Here is a 20,361-nt window from a genome sequence, read left to right on the forward strand (position 1 = left end):
AGTAAAAAAATATAATAAATATGAAATAGAGCGTATATTTATCAAAATGCTCGTCTCTTTAGAGTAGTGCTGTGCGACATAGCTAAAAAATCTATCACGTTATAATGTTTCATTTCTTTCTTTTTGTCAAAGTGAAGTAGAAAAGTTCTTTATGTTTTAAAAAGTGTGTGTTAAAGAAACTCTTGAACTTAAAATGTTACAAAATGTGTGCAATAAAAATAAGTGTAAACGTAGAACAATGGCAAACTTTGAGGTAGATCAGCAACTGTAATAATTAGGGGTGTACGTTCACAAAATTCACAGTTCGGTTTGATAGGACACAGTGGTGTCGCGGTTCGTACGTTTTCGATACAGGAAAAAGAAAGAAATGCTAGAGACTTTTCCTTGATTTAAAAAATGATAATTTATTAAAAGAAAAATTAATTTTAAATAAGTGTGAGTCTTGAAACTGAACTTCAAATGAACCAAGATCTACGGGCGAAGCGTGCACATTTTAATGAAAATATTGAGCGCTATATCGAACACTTTTATATCGTTACCGACAATGGTTTACGTCTATAAACACCGATACAGCTCAGGTGACACGTTTTAAAGGGATAGTTCACCCAAAAATCTGTCCTAAATCACTCACCCTCATGACGGTCCACATAAAAGATCTTCAGAATAAAAGCCTAAATTCAAAGCGATTCAGTCTTTTCAGAAAAGTTTTGGACTGAACCGCTCATCAATCTCTTTATGAACTTTTTAAAGTGTCAAAGTGGTAGTTGTGAATTTTAACTTTTGGATGAATTATCCCTTTAAATGTGTCAGAGTCTATTTTTGAATCCTTGACATTTCAGTGTCTCACTAAAAAAATACTTCATTATCGTGAAAGACAATCATGATGATTTAGTTTTCGTTCTTCAACAGATCATGACACGCCTCAAAGGAGATCTGATGGTTTCCAGTTATTATTGAGCCAGCAAGTGACCGCATCATTGAGCCATCCTTCTCTCCATGGTCATCACCCGTAGTCCTCGTCCCCAGGTTCTGTGTGGCCTATAGGAGACTTAACAGAAACACCATACCTGAAGCTTATCCAATGCCGCTTATTCATGACATCCTGGAATCCATGGATGGCGCCACCTGGTTCAGCACATTGGATTTGCAGTCAGGATACTGGCAGGTGGATCTGGAGGAAGAGAGTAAAGAGAAAACCGCATTTATCACCAACCAGGGGCTATTCCAATCCCGTTCCATGCCGGCTCAGAAATGCTGCATTCCCTTCCAGAGGCTTATGGAGAAGGTCCTGGCAAATTCTGTAGCAAGACCCACCTGTATTGATGCAGCCTGACCTCAACCAACCTCTTCAGGTGAATACTGATGCCAGTGATGTGGGACTGAGAGCTATTCTCACCCAGCAAACACCTGAGGGGGAAAGAGCAATAGCATATGCTTCAAGGACATTACGAGGAGCAGAACTAAATTACTCCACATCAGGAAAAGAGTGTTTGGCTGTGGTCTGGGTGGTGGAAAAATAGAGGAATTACCTTGATGGGAGGCAGTTTGATATCTACAGCGACCAATAGCCTTCAATAGTCCCCAAACCTCCTCTCAATTGACCCGGCGGACTCTTAGGTTGCAGCGGTTCATCTTGCTAATACATCACTGGAAAGGATGTCTCAACCTGGGTCCCGATGCCTCGTCACGAGTCTGTCAGTCTGTGGAAGGAGACGATGTGCACTGTTTGTTTGTTCTGTTTTTTTTATGATACAGAATAACAAGTGAATTACAATCTCTGTGGAGTTGAAGATCGAAGCAGAGAATGTCTAATATGGGGTAGTGTTGTCACGATACTAGAATTTCTAACTTTGATGCGATACCTTGAAAAATATCGATATTTTTGACAACACTAGTATGGGGAGAACTGGTTGCAGTTCCACTCTGTTTACATATGAGGGCGCTCACATAACGAAAATGGAGGTCTAGTGAGTTATACCCCTTAAAATACACTTTTCTCAGGATATCATTTTTTGTCTAGTAATTTGAATCTTGTATTCGAAAGGAGATGCAAAGCAATTACACATCGCTTGGTGTTATATTTTTTAGAGTCACTTTTTGCTTTAAATAATGTCAATGACGTCATACATGTCGTACGCCGTAATAATGCGTAAGGCGCCGCCATAATGCGGAGGGCAACTTTCCCATTCCTCTCATAGCGGGAATTGAGAAAAATGCCTGTTTCGTGCGCTGCTCAGCCAATTGAAAACAGGTCGCGAGGAATTAACTTTCACAATCAAGACTGAACAATTGTTTCTGGTTGTATTTGGTCATGACGCAATTAGTAATAGTAAAGTTCAAAGGAGAAAGTCTGTGAAATTTTTTGATCACAATATTTTGACACGAAATTAAGTTTTAATAGATTTTCTGTGGACAATGTAGTTGTTTAAAAGTCAAATCTATTGTTTATTTATAAAGAGTTTTAAAAAATCCTGAACAGCGGGTGGCAAGTCTTTCGGTAGAAGGTCTTCAGATCTTTCTTCATAAAATCTATATTCGAAGTACTTAAACCACTTGTGGAGACAGACAACATCCAAATCAAGCCGCTTCGCTGGGTTCCTTTGCAGGAGAGAGCAAAGTAATTTGCAGCATTCTGTGAAGAAAGAGAAGAGAAGTCCTATTATTACCTTAAACTTCACACTCGCTCCATTTGATTAAGAGTCTAAGCTGAAATATCTAAATATTACTGCATTACCCACACAACCATTTATATTACTTTGTTCTACTTTGTATGATTTAGAATTGCAAGTGATCTTTGCTGAAATGTAGATCTAACCTTGTGATACGCCATCTCTTGTCCAGATGTTGTCATTTAGCATATCCAAGTCTTCTGAAGATGGAAATTCTCCACACGCCAGTGTAAACAGGAGGACCCCGAGTGACCACACTGTCGCTGGTTTGCCGTGATAAAAGCCGTATGATTCATATTCAGGGGGGCAGTACTCTTCGGTGCCTGCAAAAAAGAGAAAAAAGTATTTATTAGCATGCAAGAAATGATTTGATGCTATTGATTCACAATGGTGGATCCCATTACATGATACTTTGTAAGACCTTGACGGCTTCTGGCCAGTCATCTAAGTTTGAGACCCACATTACAGCTCTGAAGAATAATACAAACCAGCAAAGGACGTGTATCCCGCATCGGTCAGGATTTCTCCGCATCCAAAGTCAATCAACTTGACATCCAGCGTCTCCGGGTTGATCAGGAGGTTTTCCAGTTTTATGTCGCGATGCAACACTCCACGTTGGCAGCATGTTTGAGCTGCGACTGCTGCCTGATGCATGATGACCTTTGCCACGTTCTCGTCGATGTAGTAGTCGTGCCGGTCCAGATATTCGATCAGGCTCTCACAGGGTGTAGGGAACTCTAGAACCATAATGTACTGATTTGGCTCTTCGTCCCAGTCCAGAAGCTGGATGATCTGGGGAACCCTGGGGCCTTTGTTGGCGAGAATTTGCAGACCGATCTCCAGAGGAACGGGTTCAGGATTATCCTCCTAGAAGAAAGACAATTATTACGATCTTATACTGTACATGGAGAAAAGATGTACAACACGACTAAACTACAGACAATAGCAGTTTGTCCATTGAAAAATGAACTGAGAGAAACAGAGTACTTACAATGTTGATCCACTCAATACCCTCGGTATCAGCGAATTTCAGCGCCACCTAATCAACAAAACAAAAAATGGATTTGAGTTTTTTATTTCCAATGTGTGTGCAGTTCATATTTCAATTCTAATCATGTAGAGCAAGCCTAACAATTTAAACAGGTCTGAGAGGTCAGGTGCTCTAAGAAGTGAACATAAGATACACTGAGAATGCTTGAAAAGAAGAGTTATTCGAATATACGATCGTGCAAGAACACTTTGATAGATAATGCAAGTAAATTAAATGATACCTTAAGGCCATCCTTCAAGCGAGTCCCGGCGTAAACGCTTCCAAATCCTCCTTCCCCGAGCTTCTTGCCGACTTTATAGCTCCAGCAACCGACGTCTGTTAAAAGAAACATAGAAGAGTTGACATGAAAACTGCTTTTTGCCTGAGTTGACATGAGTAAAGACAGATATAATATCACAACACAAGTTTGTCTGTATTGTGTTGTGTCGGAGTCATGACAGTCAACTTACAGATAATCTCATTCTCAGAGACAGTGTCTACTGTCGGTGCGACATGGGGGCCATCATCTTCCCAGTCTGGAGGGCCATCATCTTCCCAGTCTGGAGGGCCATCATCTTCCCAGTCTGATGAGGCACAGTCTGGAACTGGGGGGCCATCATCTTCCCAGTCTGGAGGGCCATCATCTTCCCAGTCTGGAGGGCCATCATCTTCCCAGTCTGACGTGGCACAGACTGGAACATCAACACAACAGTCAGCCGTTTCCAATCCTGGAGCTGATGTGGTGCTGACTGGGACCTGGGGGACGTCCACACTGGAGTCTGCCACATGTCGGGCTGGAACTCGACGGACGTTGGCTCTATAGGTGGCCACATCTAGGACTGGAACTCTATCAGATGTGGCACAGGCTGTAGGTTGGAGGACGTCAAGAATCGAGACAGAGCTCAAAGCGTTGAGGACGTCGGCAGACCATTCTGACGAATCTCCGACTAAGTCCTGGAAGGCGTCTTCACTCCACTCGTCATCGACTTCAGCATGACCTGGTTCCACTGCAACGCTGAGGATTTCAGCCTCAATGGTACGGGGAACAAGCTGAGAAGTCTGATCTAAAGAGGGAAATGATAAAACAAAAGATGGTTTTAATCAAATTCTATTAATAAAAGATTAACCAAAACCATATTCATTACTAGACATTAATATTGGTGCATCTAATGTAATTAATGAAGCGAGTTTTCGGGGGCATTCACACAGGTCTAATTCGTGCATTCTGCTTCCTCAGTTGTCGGTCAGTGAGAACAGGCGAGAATGTTCTGTTCTCTGTTTAAGTTCAAATTAAAAATACTTCAAATTTCAAAACATACACCAAGTCCCCTGCATTAAATTTAATATAGTTGTGTGTGTAAATTTTAATTTGGCCATCCAGATGTTGCTTGGTAACCCTTTAGGCAATCATACATGCAAATGTAGAATTCATTGATTTTTCATCTGATTAGCACAACATCTTCATTTTCAGACAATGAATTTGGCCAACTGGGCATAATTTGTAATAATTTATAATTTGTGAGCAATTTCACATTCACTAAAATTTGACGTAATACATTTGAATGTCTGTTTAAATGAATTCACATATCTGTCATCAAAGATGTGAAGTTTCCATTATATTTCAAGCATATTATGTTACTGAATTCTCTAGTAAAAGTTTTTATTATTTATAAACCTTTAAAAACAGAACTTTACATATTCTACATCATGTTTGGTCCTTTTACTTACCTTGACTGGAGCTGGTCTTGATGGTTTTTGCCCTCCTCCTCTTGCCGTTCTCCTTTATGTGTAAATTGTCCACACTGTCAGAATCATGCGCACGACAATTAACACAAGAAAAGTTTGCTCCCATTTTGAAATGCTAAATAATTACACTGCAATAAATGCCAGTAGAAAATTATCAGCAAAGCAATGAAGAGAATGTTTGAAAGTCTGTGAAATTCAGCTTTTATTCGACCAGTACTCGACTGTGACGTCACGTTCTATAGAACATTCCAGACATTCCACAGCTGCACGTTGTGCGACACGTGCCACTGTCACTCTATGGGGGGGGGGGTTGCAGGTTGTGAGTCACGTGCAACCGTCACTCTATGGGGGGGAGGGGGGGTTTGCAGGTTGTAAGTCACGTGCAACCGTCACTCTATGGGGGGGGGGGGGGGCGCTGCAGGTTGTGCGTCACGGGCCACCGTCAGTCTATGGGCGGGGCTTATGCGTAACTGAAAATTCGATGCGTCTATGAAAACACTAAAATAAACACTGAGATACTTTCACTCAAATACACAGGTTTAATCGGATTTAATGTAAACTCTTTTTAATAATGATGTCTAGCCTGAAAAGAGAGACACAATTAAAAGATAGCGATCTCGATTCAAACAAACACACAATCTACTTTAACAACTGAACATTTGACAAGGTTTTGGTCTAAAACATTTGACAACGACTAAACATTTGACAAAAATTGACCATTAAGGTAATATAGGGCTACTACGATCACAGAGCGATCGAACATTCAAATCTGCATTTGTGCTGCCACTGAATTTGCCTGGTTATTACCGTCAAACACTGAACTCTTGGTTGATTAAACCAAAACTTACTTACTCGAATTATAGATTTAAAATTAAATCATAAACTGTAAAAAGTTTAAATACACGTCCGTCCGGGAATAACATCAGCTGAGCCAACCTAGTTCACGGTTAACGGAAAAAGTGCGCCGTTTTACTCCTTTATTCTTCTTCTTTTATTTAATGCCGGTTTACCTGGTAAATATATCGCCATGTACCTTTGGTGGTTTATCAAGTTTTCAATCCTTTCGTTTAATAATCTTTAAGCACCGTGTTTAATGCTAATTATACTGGTAGGTCCCTCGCGAGCCACCTGTTGGAGACCCCTGGTCTAAAGTGTTTCATCGCCATCTAACGGCCTGACAGCAGAATACAGCGGGGAAATAACAGAAAACGACGCTGGAAACAAACACATTAATAACCGTCCCGACTTTTACAAATTTTTAGTTATTTGTTTATTTAAATAAACGTTATAGACAGCGGAGTTATCTGCACTAAGGATTAAAACATCCAGATGTTTAGTTGGGCTTCACTCTTCACTCAGCCTACAGAAGATTTGTTTGTGTAAATCTAAAAATTATTAATACACATAGTTGAATCAGATGGACAAAGTAATGATTTTTGACCTACTGTATAATTCATTGTTTTTTAAACTGTTTTTATATACAGGAAACTGACTGATATATGTTGTTGTGAATTTATCTAAAGTTACATTTAGACCTTTAGACATACAGTCATGGTCAAAATTGATGGCACCCCTGCAAATATGATCAAAACTGCCTGTAAAAAATAAATCTGCATTGTTTATCCTTTTGATCTTTCATTCAAATAATTTACAAAAATCTAACCTTTTTTAGATTTTTTTTTTTGGGGGGGGGGGGGGGGGGGGGTTCCCTCATATTTAAACCATAATTATTGGCTCCCTGTTATTAAATACTTTTTGCAATCTCCTTTTGCCAAGATAACAGATCTGAGTCTCCTCCTATAATGCCTGATGAGTTTGGAGAACACCTGACCAGAGATCAGAGACCATTCCTCCAGACTCTCCCCAGATCCTTCAGATTCCCAACTCATCAGGTCAGGGTCTGGGACGGTCATGGCAGAAGCTTTATTTTGTGCTCAGTTACACATTTTTGTGTTGATATTGATGTTTGTTTTGGATCGTTGTCCTGATGGAAGATCATCCAACCACGGCCCATTATAAGATTTCTAGCAGAAGGCGTCATGTTTTGATTTTTATCTGTTTGTATTTGATCCATAATACCATGTATCTGAATAAGATGTCCAGGACCTCCATCAAATAGGCCCACAACATATAACATCTATCAGTATATTTAACCATAAGCATGGGGTACTCTTCATCTCTGTTTGCACCAAACACATCTGCTGGGTTTGCTGCCAAAAAGCCCTTTTATTTCATTTTATCTGACCACAGAATCCCTTTTAAAGATCCAGTCGTGTCTGACACCTGAATATGCTGGAGTTTGTTTTTGGAGGAGCGAGGAGGATTTTTCTTGAAACCCTCCCAAACAACATGTGGTGATGTAGAGGTTGTTTGCTAATTTTTTTTTAGGCTTTCTGACCCCCAAGACTCAACTAATCTCTGCAATTCTCCATCTGTGATCCTTGAAGAGTCTTTTGCCACTCAAACTTTCATCCTCACCATCCATTAAGACAATAGACAAGTCGTCTTCCTGGCAGAATCGTAACATCTTTAGTTGATTATAACTTCTTAATTATTGCCCTGATGGTCAAAATGGGGATTTTCGATTCTTTAGATATTTTCTTACAGCCACTTTGTATTTTGTGAAGCTCGACAATCTTTTGCTGAACATCAGAACCATGTTTTTTGGTTTGACTCATTGTGATGGATTATTATTTCAATATTATGAAGCTGATTCCTCATATTTAAACTCCTGTGAAACAAGAAGTCCAAGCTGAACAATTTCATGTTCCTAGTCACCCTGATGTGCTTAAAAATTTAAATATTAATGGGAATATACTTCATAGATATTTTTCTCATAAAAAAAATTCTAGGGGTGCCAACAATTATGGTCAACATGTTTTAGAGAAAAACATTTATTTCATAATGTGATTTACCCCCACTTTCAATGTTTTTACGTCAATGAAAGGTTAGAATTTTGCCAAGGTTAGAATTTGGTTAGAATTTTTTTTTACAGCCAGTTTTGATCATATACCAGGGGTGCCATCAATTTTGACCATGACTGTAGGCTACAGTATCTGTGTAATCATATCTGCTGTACTATTCACAATTGGACATAATACATCTACAGAACAGTGTCCTACATAACATTTAATGAAGACAAACACCATTTAACCATTTTCTAAAATTCCAAGGGCCATTTAAAAGAAAGAGACAATATTTTTGTTCACAAAAAAGGTTATTTATTTACACCATGTATAGGATGACTCCTGTTGTTGACTCTCCAATGGCTTGCCACTCTTCATAAGTTGTTGTTTTTTATCCTCATGTCAAAGTGCTCCCGCTCACTGATTAAAAATAAATAAAAAAAGAAGCTAAAGTTGAATAGTGGTAGAAACAATGGTTATAAAATAATGGCAGGGTGTCGGTTGAACATTTTTGGGGGTTCAAAAGATGGGTGTCTATAAAAGTTTAGAGATAGAGAATTTTAATTTTCTTAAGTAGCTAAAGCAAACACACACCTTAATGAGATACAAGTTAAAAAGAACTAAAGACAGCTATGATAAAACACACATTAAGTGAACAGACATTTTAGTCCAGATCAGTAAGCTATTTTCAGAAAACTGTATGATATACACTAGAAAATTACATCGCCTCATTTATAAGAAACAACTTAAATCAAAATCTACATTTAAAGTTTTTAATGTGAGCTTTATAATGCATTATGTTTGTATTAGACACACTATTAGAGTGATACATATATATATGCATATATGCCTATTATAAAGTTGTTTGTGTACACACATGCCTCTTATAATTGTGTATCATAAACTGTAATTAACACATTTCCAATATCCACTCTAATGTTGCTCCAGAAACCACGTGGAGTATGCAAAGAAGTAAACTGGGTCTTACCAGAAGATGCAAGGTAAAGACAGACAAGATAAAAATAAAAATTAAATTAATTTTAAAAGTGAGTGAGACAGAGAGAAGACTAGGGTAGCTTTTAAACCTTGCTAGTTGTGCCAGACAGAACATCAACCTGACCGTCAAGTAGCCAGCTGTTATTGTCTCTCGAAATATTAGAGACTTTATTAAATTATAGACCCATCTTTTGAATTGATATATCAAATCTTAGCAAATCGTTTATAAATAATATTGCATCATTACAATACAATCAACAACAATAACTTTAGCAGATACCTCAATTCGTGTCACTTCTAGAAGGTCTGATGCTATAGGCCAGGTCTAACCTCTGCTTTTACAGACTGATCTCATGAAATGGTGTATGTATGACACGCCAATTCGTATTTCGTGTAAAATGTGAGATAAGATGTAAGCAGCTAAATAAACATTCCATGATAACTGTTGAAATGTGAAACGACTAACAAAAATAATCAGGAAAACTATTAAAAGTTTGTCTAATTTAGCCATTTTGAATTGAAATATGGGCCTATCATTTACGTAGAATTCATGTAATGTAAATGTCGGGCTAACTGTCAATGTCAGGGGAGAACATTAACAAAGCAGTTTGCAGAAGATTGACATTGATTTGAATGCACATAGTGTGAATGAATTTAATAATAGATACCTAGATTTCTTAAATTAGGCCTAAATTATTTCTTAGAAAATGATTCATAAAACATATCAGTTGACATTAACGTTTACTAAAATAAAACTGAAAAGACTAATCAATCAAAGTGCAGCTTTAGGAGGGGAATTAAGAGACAGGGCCAGATAAGGAGACTGAGAGAAGAGTGATGGAGACGATGGAGAGAGAGAAATACCTATATCTACTGCCCACTGACATGTTTAAATATTTGTTAACCAATTTGTTTGGCCAGGGGCGGAGAATTTAGTAGGGACATGTCCCTACCAATACCCAGTGACACTGATATCTCCCTAGCAATATTTTTGATCAAAACTTAAAATATATTTATATATTGATTCAAAATCAAACCTACGCACGCCACTGTGTTTGGCCTTCAGACGTCTTTAAATGCACATAGGCCTATGTCTGAGAAATAAAACTTTTCCCTCGGAGATCCTGATCCCACTTCAAATTTGGGACGTCTGTGATTATAAAACCCTGCCTATGGCCCTGACTTTATGGCATTTCTGTAAATCATAGGCCTACTTGACAGTCATGTCCAAGTTCATTTCCCCCTTACAGCTTTTATTTTAACAGGGTAACCTGTCTGTGAACTATGGCGTGAGTTGTTAAAACAGTTATATGAGTGTATTTTTATTCTATATGTATTGCACCTATATCTGTACCTTTGAATAATACGCAAATGTGCACGAGTATAGCTGTGCTGGGGCCACAAATCCTGAGGACTACAAATCCCAGTAGCTCGATCGGTATTCCATTCACAGCAACCTCTCGCGGAGGCGGGAACCAAATGCTTCTGTTTGTATCTTAAAATAGCAAGCAACCACGGAAGTAAATGCTATATAAATAATCAGTGATCAGTTGCAGGAATGAGCATTTTAGGATGCTGTCTGTCTGTAAAAATGTCGTTTACTTGCATGCTGGATAGAAAAGCGATGTGGCGTCTTGTTGCTTGCCTGTGAGGAAGTGTAGAGTGTAAACGTGTAAACAACAGCCAAAAACACATACGAACAAAACCACCGTCTCATTTTAATGGAATAAAGTGAAACATGTGTCATAAACGGAAAGTTTAACGAGGCCGCTGCACAATTCATGATGTTCGTTAAAGTTGACCGTTATGCGCAGGCACATTCATAGGGCACCTAAAAAGAATAATCTAGGCTAATCCCGCCCCTCTACATTCAATGATTGGACAGTGAAACGAAGGCTCCCGAAAAATCGGTGTGCTATTGGCTGCTTTAGCTGCCTATTCGCGACGTCATCAGGCGTTCGACATATATAAATCACCGAAAGCCCCGTTCCCCTCAGTGTGATTCTGCAGCTCATTAGTTAGTTCATGCGAGTGATTTAGCCGAACAGTTAGGGTTTAGACAACTATCATTGTGATCAGTACTTCCACACAGCTTTGCTGATATACTAAAATGGGGTTCGTTCGTATATAAGCTTTATTTTTAAGGGGTGTGTGCTCTGAACGTATTGTTTTGAATCTGAATCTGACGTCAGCGGACAGCTGTGTGTATTAATGCACTGGTGTTTTCAGTGCGGGATGTGCAAGGGCAGCTGTCGCTAACACTGACCAAGCTGTTGTGGGTTTTTCTTTCGTCCGCTGGAGAGGGAGGCAGGCATTGGGCTGTGTACCTTTAAGAGAGGGCGGAGAGAGTTAGAGCCCCGGGGCTGTGTGCTGAACACAGTACTGATCCTGTTTAGGTATCTTTTCCTTTTTTCTCTTCTGTTTTTTCGTGTTGATTTTTACTGTGCTATGTATTATTCATAAATGACGCTCGGAGGCGGAGTTTAGACACAGTATCAGTAATAACAGCAGTGTCGAGACGAGAGGAGGAGAACTCGCTGACACTGAAGGTGGGTGGACGTTTTGCCAACGTTGACATAACTTGAACATTTACTTTCTTTATGCACACTTGCCAGATGTTGTCAGGAGCTGACACCAGTTTGACAGGTGGTTCGTCAGGTAACGTTAAGCTTTTTGCGTATTTTATGCAGCAACATAAAAATAGTCTATAGGTTTTTATAATTTTAAGTTATATGAGGGATTCTTTCATTTAACTTCTGTTATAATAACCCATCAGTCCGTTCTTATTAAGGTTTTGTTGTCATCCTTACCAGAACTTTACTTTGCTTTGGGAGTTTTGAAATCCTGATATTTGCTTTTAATATAAAAATACAATTACATGATAGCAAATAGATGGTAAATTTGGATAACTGCTTACATCAACAACCCAAAATCATTAAAGGGATAGTTCACCCAAAAACAAAAATTCTGTCATTAATTACTCGCCCTCATGTCGTTCCAAACCCTTAAGACTTTTGTTCTTTTTCGGGAAAACATGAAGATATTTTTTATGTAATCTAATGGCTTTCTGGCCCTCCATTGACAGCTACGCAACTACCACTTTGACGGTTCAAAACGTTCATAAAGAGACCGTAAAACCAATTCATTTACATTTATTAGCTCAAACATGTTAGCTTGATTACACAGCACGTTTGAGCTTCTGTTTATGTTCGCCGATCAATGAGCCTCTTTTGAATTTGCACTAAACTGCTCAATTCATATTGATTAGTTTTATGATCTTTTTATGAACCTTTTGGTAGTTGCGTAGCTGTCAATGGAGGAAGAGAAACCTCTCAGATTGATGAATGAAAGTCTTGGGGTTTTTTTTAAATTGTATTTTTGGGTGAACTATCCCTTTAAATAATTTGGACCTGGACTAGACAGAATCATTTCAATAAATTTGCCAATTGCACAAAATGGCAAAATACTGGACTATACATCGTCTGACTTAGTAGTCCTTTAGGATTGGATAGCCAAATTGTGAATTCTTCGAAATATGGTATTTATTTATATTTTTATTTGTGGATGATTGCTTTGTGCTTTCATTTCAGATCCATGTCTCCTCCAGCTTCAGCCTGAAAAATGATAGAGATGTCATTTGACAAAGGAACTGTTTTATCCAGTGAGGGCCAAACAGACCCCACTTCCCAACAGCACTCAGAACTTACTAGAAATGTTACCAACATTGACGATCTCCATCCATCGGACAAGACCACAGTTATAAACCTCAGCAAAGAGGGTGGTGAAAAGGCAGGAAGTGATGCATTAGTGGAGCACACAGTGAAAACCAATGCCACAGATAACAATGCTATGAGTGAGAGTGGGGATGTTGGGATCGAATCGTCTACGCAAACCCAAAATGGCACCCAGCAGCCCAAACCTCAACAGCAGAGAGTCAATAAGCGGCGAAACACTATGAGTTATGGATTCAAACACCCTGGTTATGGTAAACGAAGACGCCGTGCCAACTCAGAAAGTGAGTCAGTCCTGCCAACCAATTTCCTGCTGGGCGGGAACATATTTGACCCACTCAACCTCAACAGCCTTCTTGATGAAGAGGTGAACCGGGCTCTTAATGCAGAGACACCCAAGTCCTCGCCCTTGCCTGCCAAAAACAGAGACCCTGTGGAGATCCTGATACCCAGAGATATCACAGACCCCCTCAATCTCAATTGCCTTAGTGCAGGACATAGAAGTCAGTTGACGTCTCCCTTAAAAAGTAGCGGAGGCAGGCGAAGGCATCGAAACAAGCACCATGGAGGATTTGGGAAAGGTTTTGGTGAAGGAGTCGCACAGATCGATTTACTCGAGCCTAACGGCTGTGCAACAGTACAAGATGATGGAAAAACAACGCTCCCCTTGACGCATTTGCACTCGGAGGTTCAACAAACGTGTTCGAGCGTGGCGAACACCCTTGTTCCTGAGGACCAGACGCTATCAGACTCGACTCTTGAGGCTCAGTGTTCAGATAAGCCCAGTTTAACCACAAATGGCGGTGAGGTGAAGGAGAAAGCCATTGACTCCTCAACTGCACCTCCATCTACAAACCCCACCAATGCTCCAACAAACAGGCAGCGCAAACGCAGGCGTGCCGGCAACAGATTGGAGAACCCAGATGAGGTGAGAAGTTGGGGTCAGACTCAGAGATCTGGAAGACCTTCTCAAGCTTTTCACACGCCAGGAACGGGCTCTCGTACGGGAGCAGAAAGACCACAGCAAAATCTGAACCATTGGAAGCCACAGTACAACAACAACCAGCCGAAAAAGAAGTTTCAGTTCGGCAACTATAATAAATACTATGGTTATCGGAACCCAGGTCTGAGCGAGGATCCTCGTATGCGTGTTTTTAATCCCGAGTGGTTCCGAGGGAAGGCGGTGTTGGATCTGGGCTGCAACACCGGTCACCTGACGCTGTCCATCGCCAAAAATTGGCGTCCGGCACGGATCGTGGGCCTGGATATTGATGGAGCATTGATACACGCTGCTCGGCAGAATATACGGCACTATCTCTCTGAGGTCCACACGCAGCAGGCCCGACGTTCTGGGGAAAATGGGGACGGGAGGGAGAGGATGGAAGAGGATTTGGTGGAAGAAAAGAGTCAGGGGAAGGAGACAGACAAAGAGAGTTTTGTTGTGAAAGAGGACAAATGCACGGCCGGGGAAGGAATGGAAGTTGGTCGAGAAGAGAAAGGGAATCAGCGAGGAAAGAGTGGGAAAATGGAAGATGGAGCATTGGTGAGTCTCCCTGATGGGAAGCATTCATTCCCTGTCTCGCTCCGGATCTCAAGAGGACCCATAGCTGGCCCCCCTTTGCCTGAGACAAACACAAACAGTCTCCCTCCTGGAGATTTCCCTGCTAATGTGACCTTTGTCAAGGTAAGACTTTTGCTTTTGCTGATTTTCATTTTAGTTAGAATTTATGTTTATGTGACTGTGTCAAGTATGTTTGATGTTTCCTTCTATACACACAGTGTATTGAGCTGAATAATGACACTATTGTCCTTATAATTGAGGGATTTTGCAACATTAACAGTGTTATTTCCCAGTTTATTACTATCAAGCTGCTTTGAAACAATCTTATAAAGTTCCATATAAATAAATGTGGTTATTTATACGATATGTTGATGCTTTATACATGCACTCTTCACCTAGAACGCATTTAAACACAATGGCATAGACTGAACTTAGCAGCTATAAATGGTACTTGTTGAGTAAAAGTGCAATTTTATAAAGTCTCCTCCTGTTTTAAGCACACAATTGTGTCAAGAATTTATTTTAAAGGGGTGATGAACTGAGAAAAAAAATTTTCCTTGAGCTTTTGACATATTATAAGAATATCCTGTAAGTTTCAGAACTGAAAACGTCCTTGTTAGTCCAATAAAAGCTTTCATTGACACCAGGCTCAACAAACGACTCGTTTTTCAAAATGGGGAACTATGACCTTAAAGAGGATAAAACCCCACCCCCGCAGAAGAAGGCCGACACCTACTTCAACATGGCCGGTTTAGCCCCGCCCACCGATTAACGCATTACACGCATAGCTAAATAATATAGATGCCTACCTCGTGATGACAAACCGGATCGAGTTAGCGAGCAATAAATATGCACTGACGAGTTGAAACTCATTATAATATGCAAAACTGTTATCCAATCACAGCGGTGGGCGTTTACTTTCAAGTCTTCAAAGCGAGACGCCCACAAAAACCGAGCGTTTTTGAGCTAGGCTCAAAACTAAGGTAGAAAATAGCCTATTACTTATAAATTTTGATGTTTTTTTAATGTAAAAACCAAGAGAACGTCATAAGTTGACCTCAGACAACAATGTAAAAAGCCAGTTCATGACCCCTTTAATCGTTCAAGCTCAAGTGCTGTAGACACACGTGAACTAGTTGTAGCATAGCTAAAGATAAACTGGTATCTTATTATGCTCTAGGTCTTTGGTCCCTCTCCAGGTTCTGCTTGGCTGTGTGTATTTGCTTATGCATACAGTACTCATCCCAAGTACATTAAGCCTTTACCTTGTAAAAAAAAAAACTTGTAGACTAACAATAATGGTGTGACCCGAGCCACGTCGAGAGATGAGAGAGTCTCATAGAGATTTGGAGGTGAAAATCCCTGACCAAAATAATTTTCAGGGGAAGGAAATAGGTGTGACACAGGAACTTTTAAAATACTACTGTTAGGCATTCAGCACCTGTCTATCCTGTTTAATAATACTCTCTGTCTAATCCACACAGGGGAACTATGTGCTGGAAAGCGATATGTTGGTGAAGATACAAAAAGAAGAGTATGACGTGATTCTATGTTTGAGCGTGACAAAATGGGTGCACTTGAACTGGGGTGATGTCGGACTCAAGCGGCTCTTCCACAGGATATACAATCACTTGCGGCCAGGAGGACTCTTCATTTTGGAGCCTCAACCCTGGAGCTCCTACAGCAAGAGGAAGAAGCTCACTGTAAGACCCCTTTTTTGTCAAAACGTCTGGTGTTCTCAGATATGTGTCCCATGACCACTTGTGATCAGATTTTGTTTAGAGGAATGATCTGTGATGCATTTAAATTGCAATTACAGGTGCATAAATAATGTTATGAGATTAACGTTTTGAATATAGGAAAAACTAAGAATGAAACTTCCCAGTTGGTGTCACTAAATCATTCAAAATGGCTAATCGTTTTATTTATGAATTGGTCACTGAATCATTCACTCGCCCGGTTCATTTAAAAATGCTTTATTTATTCACATATATTATATTGAACTGATTTTATTGTGAATTGAGCAACAACTGGCAATATACTCTGTATAGTGTGAACTTGTTTGTTGATCTGATGTATGAAATCAGTATCACGTTTGCAATCGTGCTGATATTCGGGAGAAACGTCTCTCTTGCTTTTATGATATTGCTTAACTATAATGTATGTAAAAGAGTCAATCATACAGGGGCACTTTTTTGCCATTTTATCTTGAGTTTTGGGGTATTTTTTTATGCATTTTTAAACTTGACCTTGGAACAGACAAAAGTAGTATTTGATGAACTGAGAGGCCAAGAGAAGATCTAAACTCTTAAAGGGATAGTTAACCCAAAAAGGAAAATTACTTGGTCAAGTTGTTCCAAACCTGTACGAGTATCTTCTTTTGTGTTCAGCAGAAGAAAGAAACTCGTGTAAATAATGACAAAATGTAAATTTTTGTGTGAACTATTCCTTTAAAAGTCATGTAGCAACATTATTAACTAAATGTACACCATGATCTCCAATTAACTTTAATGAGTTGCAATAATCAGTTTGGGAAACGAGGCGTGTAAAACATTCTCCATATCTTTAAATTACAAATATAGGTTTTCCAGGTCTGGGAAAAATATAAAACCATGTCCACTGAATTTATCAAATCTTACAACTTAGTCAAATATGTCACACCAAGACAAACTTGAGCTGGAAATGATATGGTTGTAAAGTAAATTTACTTCAAAACATTGTTTTTCTGAAACAAATGCAACAGCCAGATAAGATTGTAGGTTAATGGTTTGTGAGGAAAGTTGCAAAATAAGGCACAATTCAACCGACATGTTTTGATGGAATTTAAAGCTGAAATGGTCAGTTTTAGAAATGTTATTTTAAGACATCTTAAAGGAGTAGTTCACTTTAAAAAAAAAAAAAAACTGCTGATAATTTACTCACCCCCATGTCATCCAAGATGTCCATGTCTTTCTTTCTTCAGTTGAAAAGAAATTAAGGTTTTTGATGAAAACATTCCAGGATTTTCTCCATATAATGGACTTCAATGGGGACCAAACGGTTCAAGGTCCAAATGAGTTTCAGTGCAGCTTTAAACGACACCAGACGATGAATAAGGGTCTTATCTAGCGAAACGATCAGCCTTTTAAAAAATAAATAAAAAGTTTTAAGTTTTATAAGCACAAATGCTCGCCTTGCTCTGTGATGAGCGTTCGTGACTCTCCTGTTCAAACTCGTTCATCAAAATGAACAAATCTTTTTTCGAGTCATGATTCGAAGGGTCCTAGATAAGACCCTTATACATCGTCTGGTGTCGTTTAAAGCCCTTTGAAGCTGCAATGAAACTCTCATTTGGACCTTGAACCATTTGGTTCCCAATGAAGTCCATTGTATGGAGAAAATCCTGGAATGTTTTCATCAAAAACCTTAATTTCTTTTCGACTAAAGAAAGAATGACGCGGACATCTTGGATGACATGGGGGTGAGTAAATTATCAGCAAAAGTTGTTTTTAAAAGTGAACTACTCCTTTAAAGTTTGGCACATGTTGTTGTTGTTTATTCAAATTGTTGTTCGATTTTTCTCAGGAGGACATCTGTAAGAATTACCATGGCATCCGGTTAAAACCGGACCACTTCTCCTCCTTCCTCACCGCCGATGTGGGCTTCTCCAGCTATGAGCTCATCGGAACGCCACAAAATTACTCTAGAGGTCAGAGCTTTGAAATGCCTTGCAATTCGGACCTATGATATTGTGCTGTATATGTTAATATTTATTCATTTTCTTTCCTCTAGGCTTTCAGAGACCAATCTACCTTTTTCACAAAGGACCCTCACCTCAAAAGTGACACCACCTGTTTGACCGCCAAATTTGACTTTGAAATCCACGAATTTGAAGATTTTGAAAACAACCAGCATTTGAAATCAATTGAACTTTAAGCATTTTCTTTGAAATTGAAATGAGACTTTCAATATTTTGAACTCATTGGTGCTGAATAAGATTTTATTTTCTCATTAAATCTCACAATTCCACCCGAATTCCTAGAATTTTAGCCACATATCAGTTTTTCCCTATTCAAACAAGATGATCACTCATAAAGGACGATGAATGCGAAGAAGCACAAAGTTAAATTAAATCAAATCCTGTTAAACGCCATTTGTTTTTCATTTGAAATGAAATTCCCAAAAGGGTAAATTCTTGATTAAACTGTCTACACAACTGGCAAAACACCATCTAAGAATTGCTTTCTTTTTTTTTCTCAAAAGGAAAGAAGCATGTTTCAAATGTTCAGTTTTCAGATTTTTCTCTATTGTTGTTGCCGTCATGTAGTTATTTTTCTTTTAGTTTTGGTTATTATCATAGGACGCTTTTGACATCTGTCTCTCTTCAGCCGTTTTACAGACAGACATGTCTGCCACTTCTAGTAACAAAAGCCAATAGTTCAATTTTATAACAGGATTTCGTCCTTGAAAGTTTTGAAGCTGCAGGTTAGCTGATTTGCTATGACAAAGTGTTTACTGATCCATTGTCTCTTAATAAAAAGTTCTGTTCTGATTCTTCAACTGTTAAAAGTTTAACAAACTGATGTACATTTTGTAAATTGTTTGTCCAGAGTTCTTGTCACCACTGAGGTAACCTTGTTGTTGTTGGTTTTATTCATATTTAAAAGTTTGCACTAAAACGAGAGAACAAATTTGTCTCCCACATTTGTATTTTGTTGTGCAAATGTAAAGTTGGTGTATCTCTGAGAAGGGTCCTTTTAGTTCCAAGGACTCGACGAAATTGAAAAATAAACTACAAAATAACATGTATTTGTAATGCTGGGCTGTGCTTTTTTTATGTATTCAAGACTTAAACATGTTTTTCTAGTTGATTATTCTGGAAATTTGCGTTTAAAATTCAAAAGTTCAAAATTGTACGAGATAAAATGGCGCATTATGTCAAAACTACTTGTGGAAGAAGACTACTTCGACTAGTGGGCCTGATGTTATCTGTAACTGTAATTGGTCAACTTCTATTATCTCTACAATAATTTTAAGTGTTAATTGTGTAGTGGTAATTTTTATTTAATGTTTATTAAAGCATCAATGTTTATTTATTCAGGTGTAATTAGATAATCGGCAGTTGAAGCACTGCAGGAGCAGCGATGGATTTGTCACGTGATTTCTGCTACTTTTCTCAGCGCTGGGCAACCAGAACCAACAGTCGTTTATTATTACGAGATGCGGTTTATTTTTCATCAATTCATTTGGTAAAGATTCTTTGGAGGATACCATTTGTATATCAGATCCGAAAAAGGATTAATACAAATTATACAAATGTGCACTGCAATGACAAAATGTCCTGAATGCGGATCGATGGAGAATATCTTGAACTTATGTGTCATAGGTAAAAGTTTAATTTGCTGCCTGATGATTCAAGGATTGCATACTGAGCGATCACATTTCACAATAGTGTGCGGTGCGGTTGCTGTCCCTGTATGTAATATTTCTGAAAATAGTCAAATTACAAATCTGTTCCACTGAAACGACCACAAGAGGGAGCAATTTGACAAAAAAAAAAACGAGGTGTTAGTGTAAGAAGATGAGGGAATGCCTTTATCTAGCCATTTTACATATTACAATATTGTATCACATTCATACGGAGGCGTATTGCATTCACTTGAAGAAAAAAATCTACTCTGTTTTTCTGAATTAACGAGTTAATTTTTCATGAGAAAAAAAATTTGCTCTGTTTTTCTGAATT

At 38.8% G+C, this 20,361-nt stretch overlaps 3 protein-coding genes and 1 long non-coding RNA gene across 6 annotated transcripts; 1 reads left to right on the forward strand and 3 right to left on the reverse strand.

Moving 5' to 3' along the window:
- Window positions 1-301: 301 nt before the first annotated feature.
- LOC148981547 (uncharacterized) lies at window positions 302-1,689 on the reverse strand. The gene is made up of 3 exons (XR_016168213.1): window positions 1,530-1,689; window positions 1,315-1,407; window positions 302-1,171 (listed from the first exon to the last, which is right to left on the reverse strand). It is a non-coding gene; the product is annotated as an uncharacterized LOC148981547 (long non-coding RNA).
- A 622-nt stretch (window positions 1,690-2,311) lies between these two features.
- LOC148981548 (serine/threonine-protein kinase pim-2-like) lies at window positions 2,312-3,530 on the reverse strand. Its single transcript, XM_089129840.1, has 3 exons — window positions 3,158-3,530; window positions 2,816-2,992; window positions 2,312-2,632 (listed from the first exon to the last, which is right to left on the reverse strand). Exons 1-3 carry the CDS (start codon window positions 3,414-3,416, stop codon window positions 2,439-2,441), a joined length of 630 nt encoding a protein of 209 aa, XP_088985966.1. The 5' UTR covers window positions 3,417-3,530; the 3' UTR covers window positions 2,312-2,438.
- A 583-nt stretch (window positions 3,531-4,113) lies between these two features.
- Window positions 4,114-5,587, reverse strand: LOC148981549 (uncharacterized). Its single transcript, XM_089129758.1, has 2 exons — window positions 5,428-5,587; window positions 4,114-4,763 (listed from the first exon to the last, which is right to left on the reverse strand). The coding sequence occupies exons 1-2, from the start codon at window positions 5,549-5,551 to the stop codon at window positions 4,114-4,116; spliced, it is 774 nt and encodes a 257-aa protein (XP_088985884.1). The 5' UTR covers window positions 5,552-5,587.
- A 5,749-nt stretch (window positions 5,588-11,336) lies between these two features.
- Window positions 11,337-19,427, forward strand: mepcea (methylphosphate capping enzyme a). Of its 3 annotated transcripts, none has more exons than XM_039662196.2 (5): window positions 11,337-11,896; window positions 12,938-14,762; window positions 16,124-16,342; window positions 18,204-18,327; window positions 18,411-19,427. In XM_039662196.2, the coding sequence occupies exons 2-5, from the start codon at window positions 12,969-12,971 to the stop codon at window positions 18,461-18,463; spliced, it is 2,190 nt and encodes a 729-aa protein (XP_039518130.2). In that variant the 5' UTR covers window positions 11,337-11,896; window positions 12,938-12,968; the 3' UTR covers window positions 18,464-19,427. The 3 variants fall into 3 exon arrangements, with proteins under 3 accessions (XP_039518130.2, XP_088985967.1, XP_088985968.1); XM_089129841.1 differs by having other exon boundaries at window positions 11,337-11,743; XM_089129842.1 differs by lacking the exon at window positions 11,337-11,896 and adding an exon at window positions 11,957-12,005.
- Window positions 19,428-20,361: the final 934 nt, after the last annotated feature.

The sequence above is a fragment of the Pimephales promelas genome, chromosome 4 (genome assembly GCF_988280905.1).
Source record: "Pimephales promelas chromosome 4, fPimPro1.hap1.1, whole genome shotgun sequence".
NCBI classification, from domain to species: Eukaryota; Metazoa; Chordata; class Actinopteri; order Cypriniformes; family Leuciscidae; genus Pimephales; species Pimephales promelas.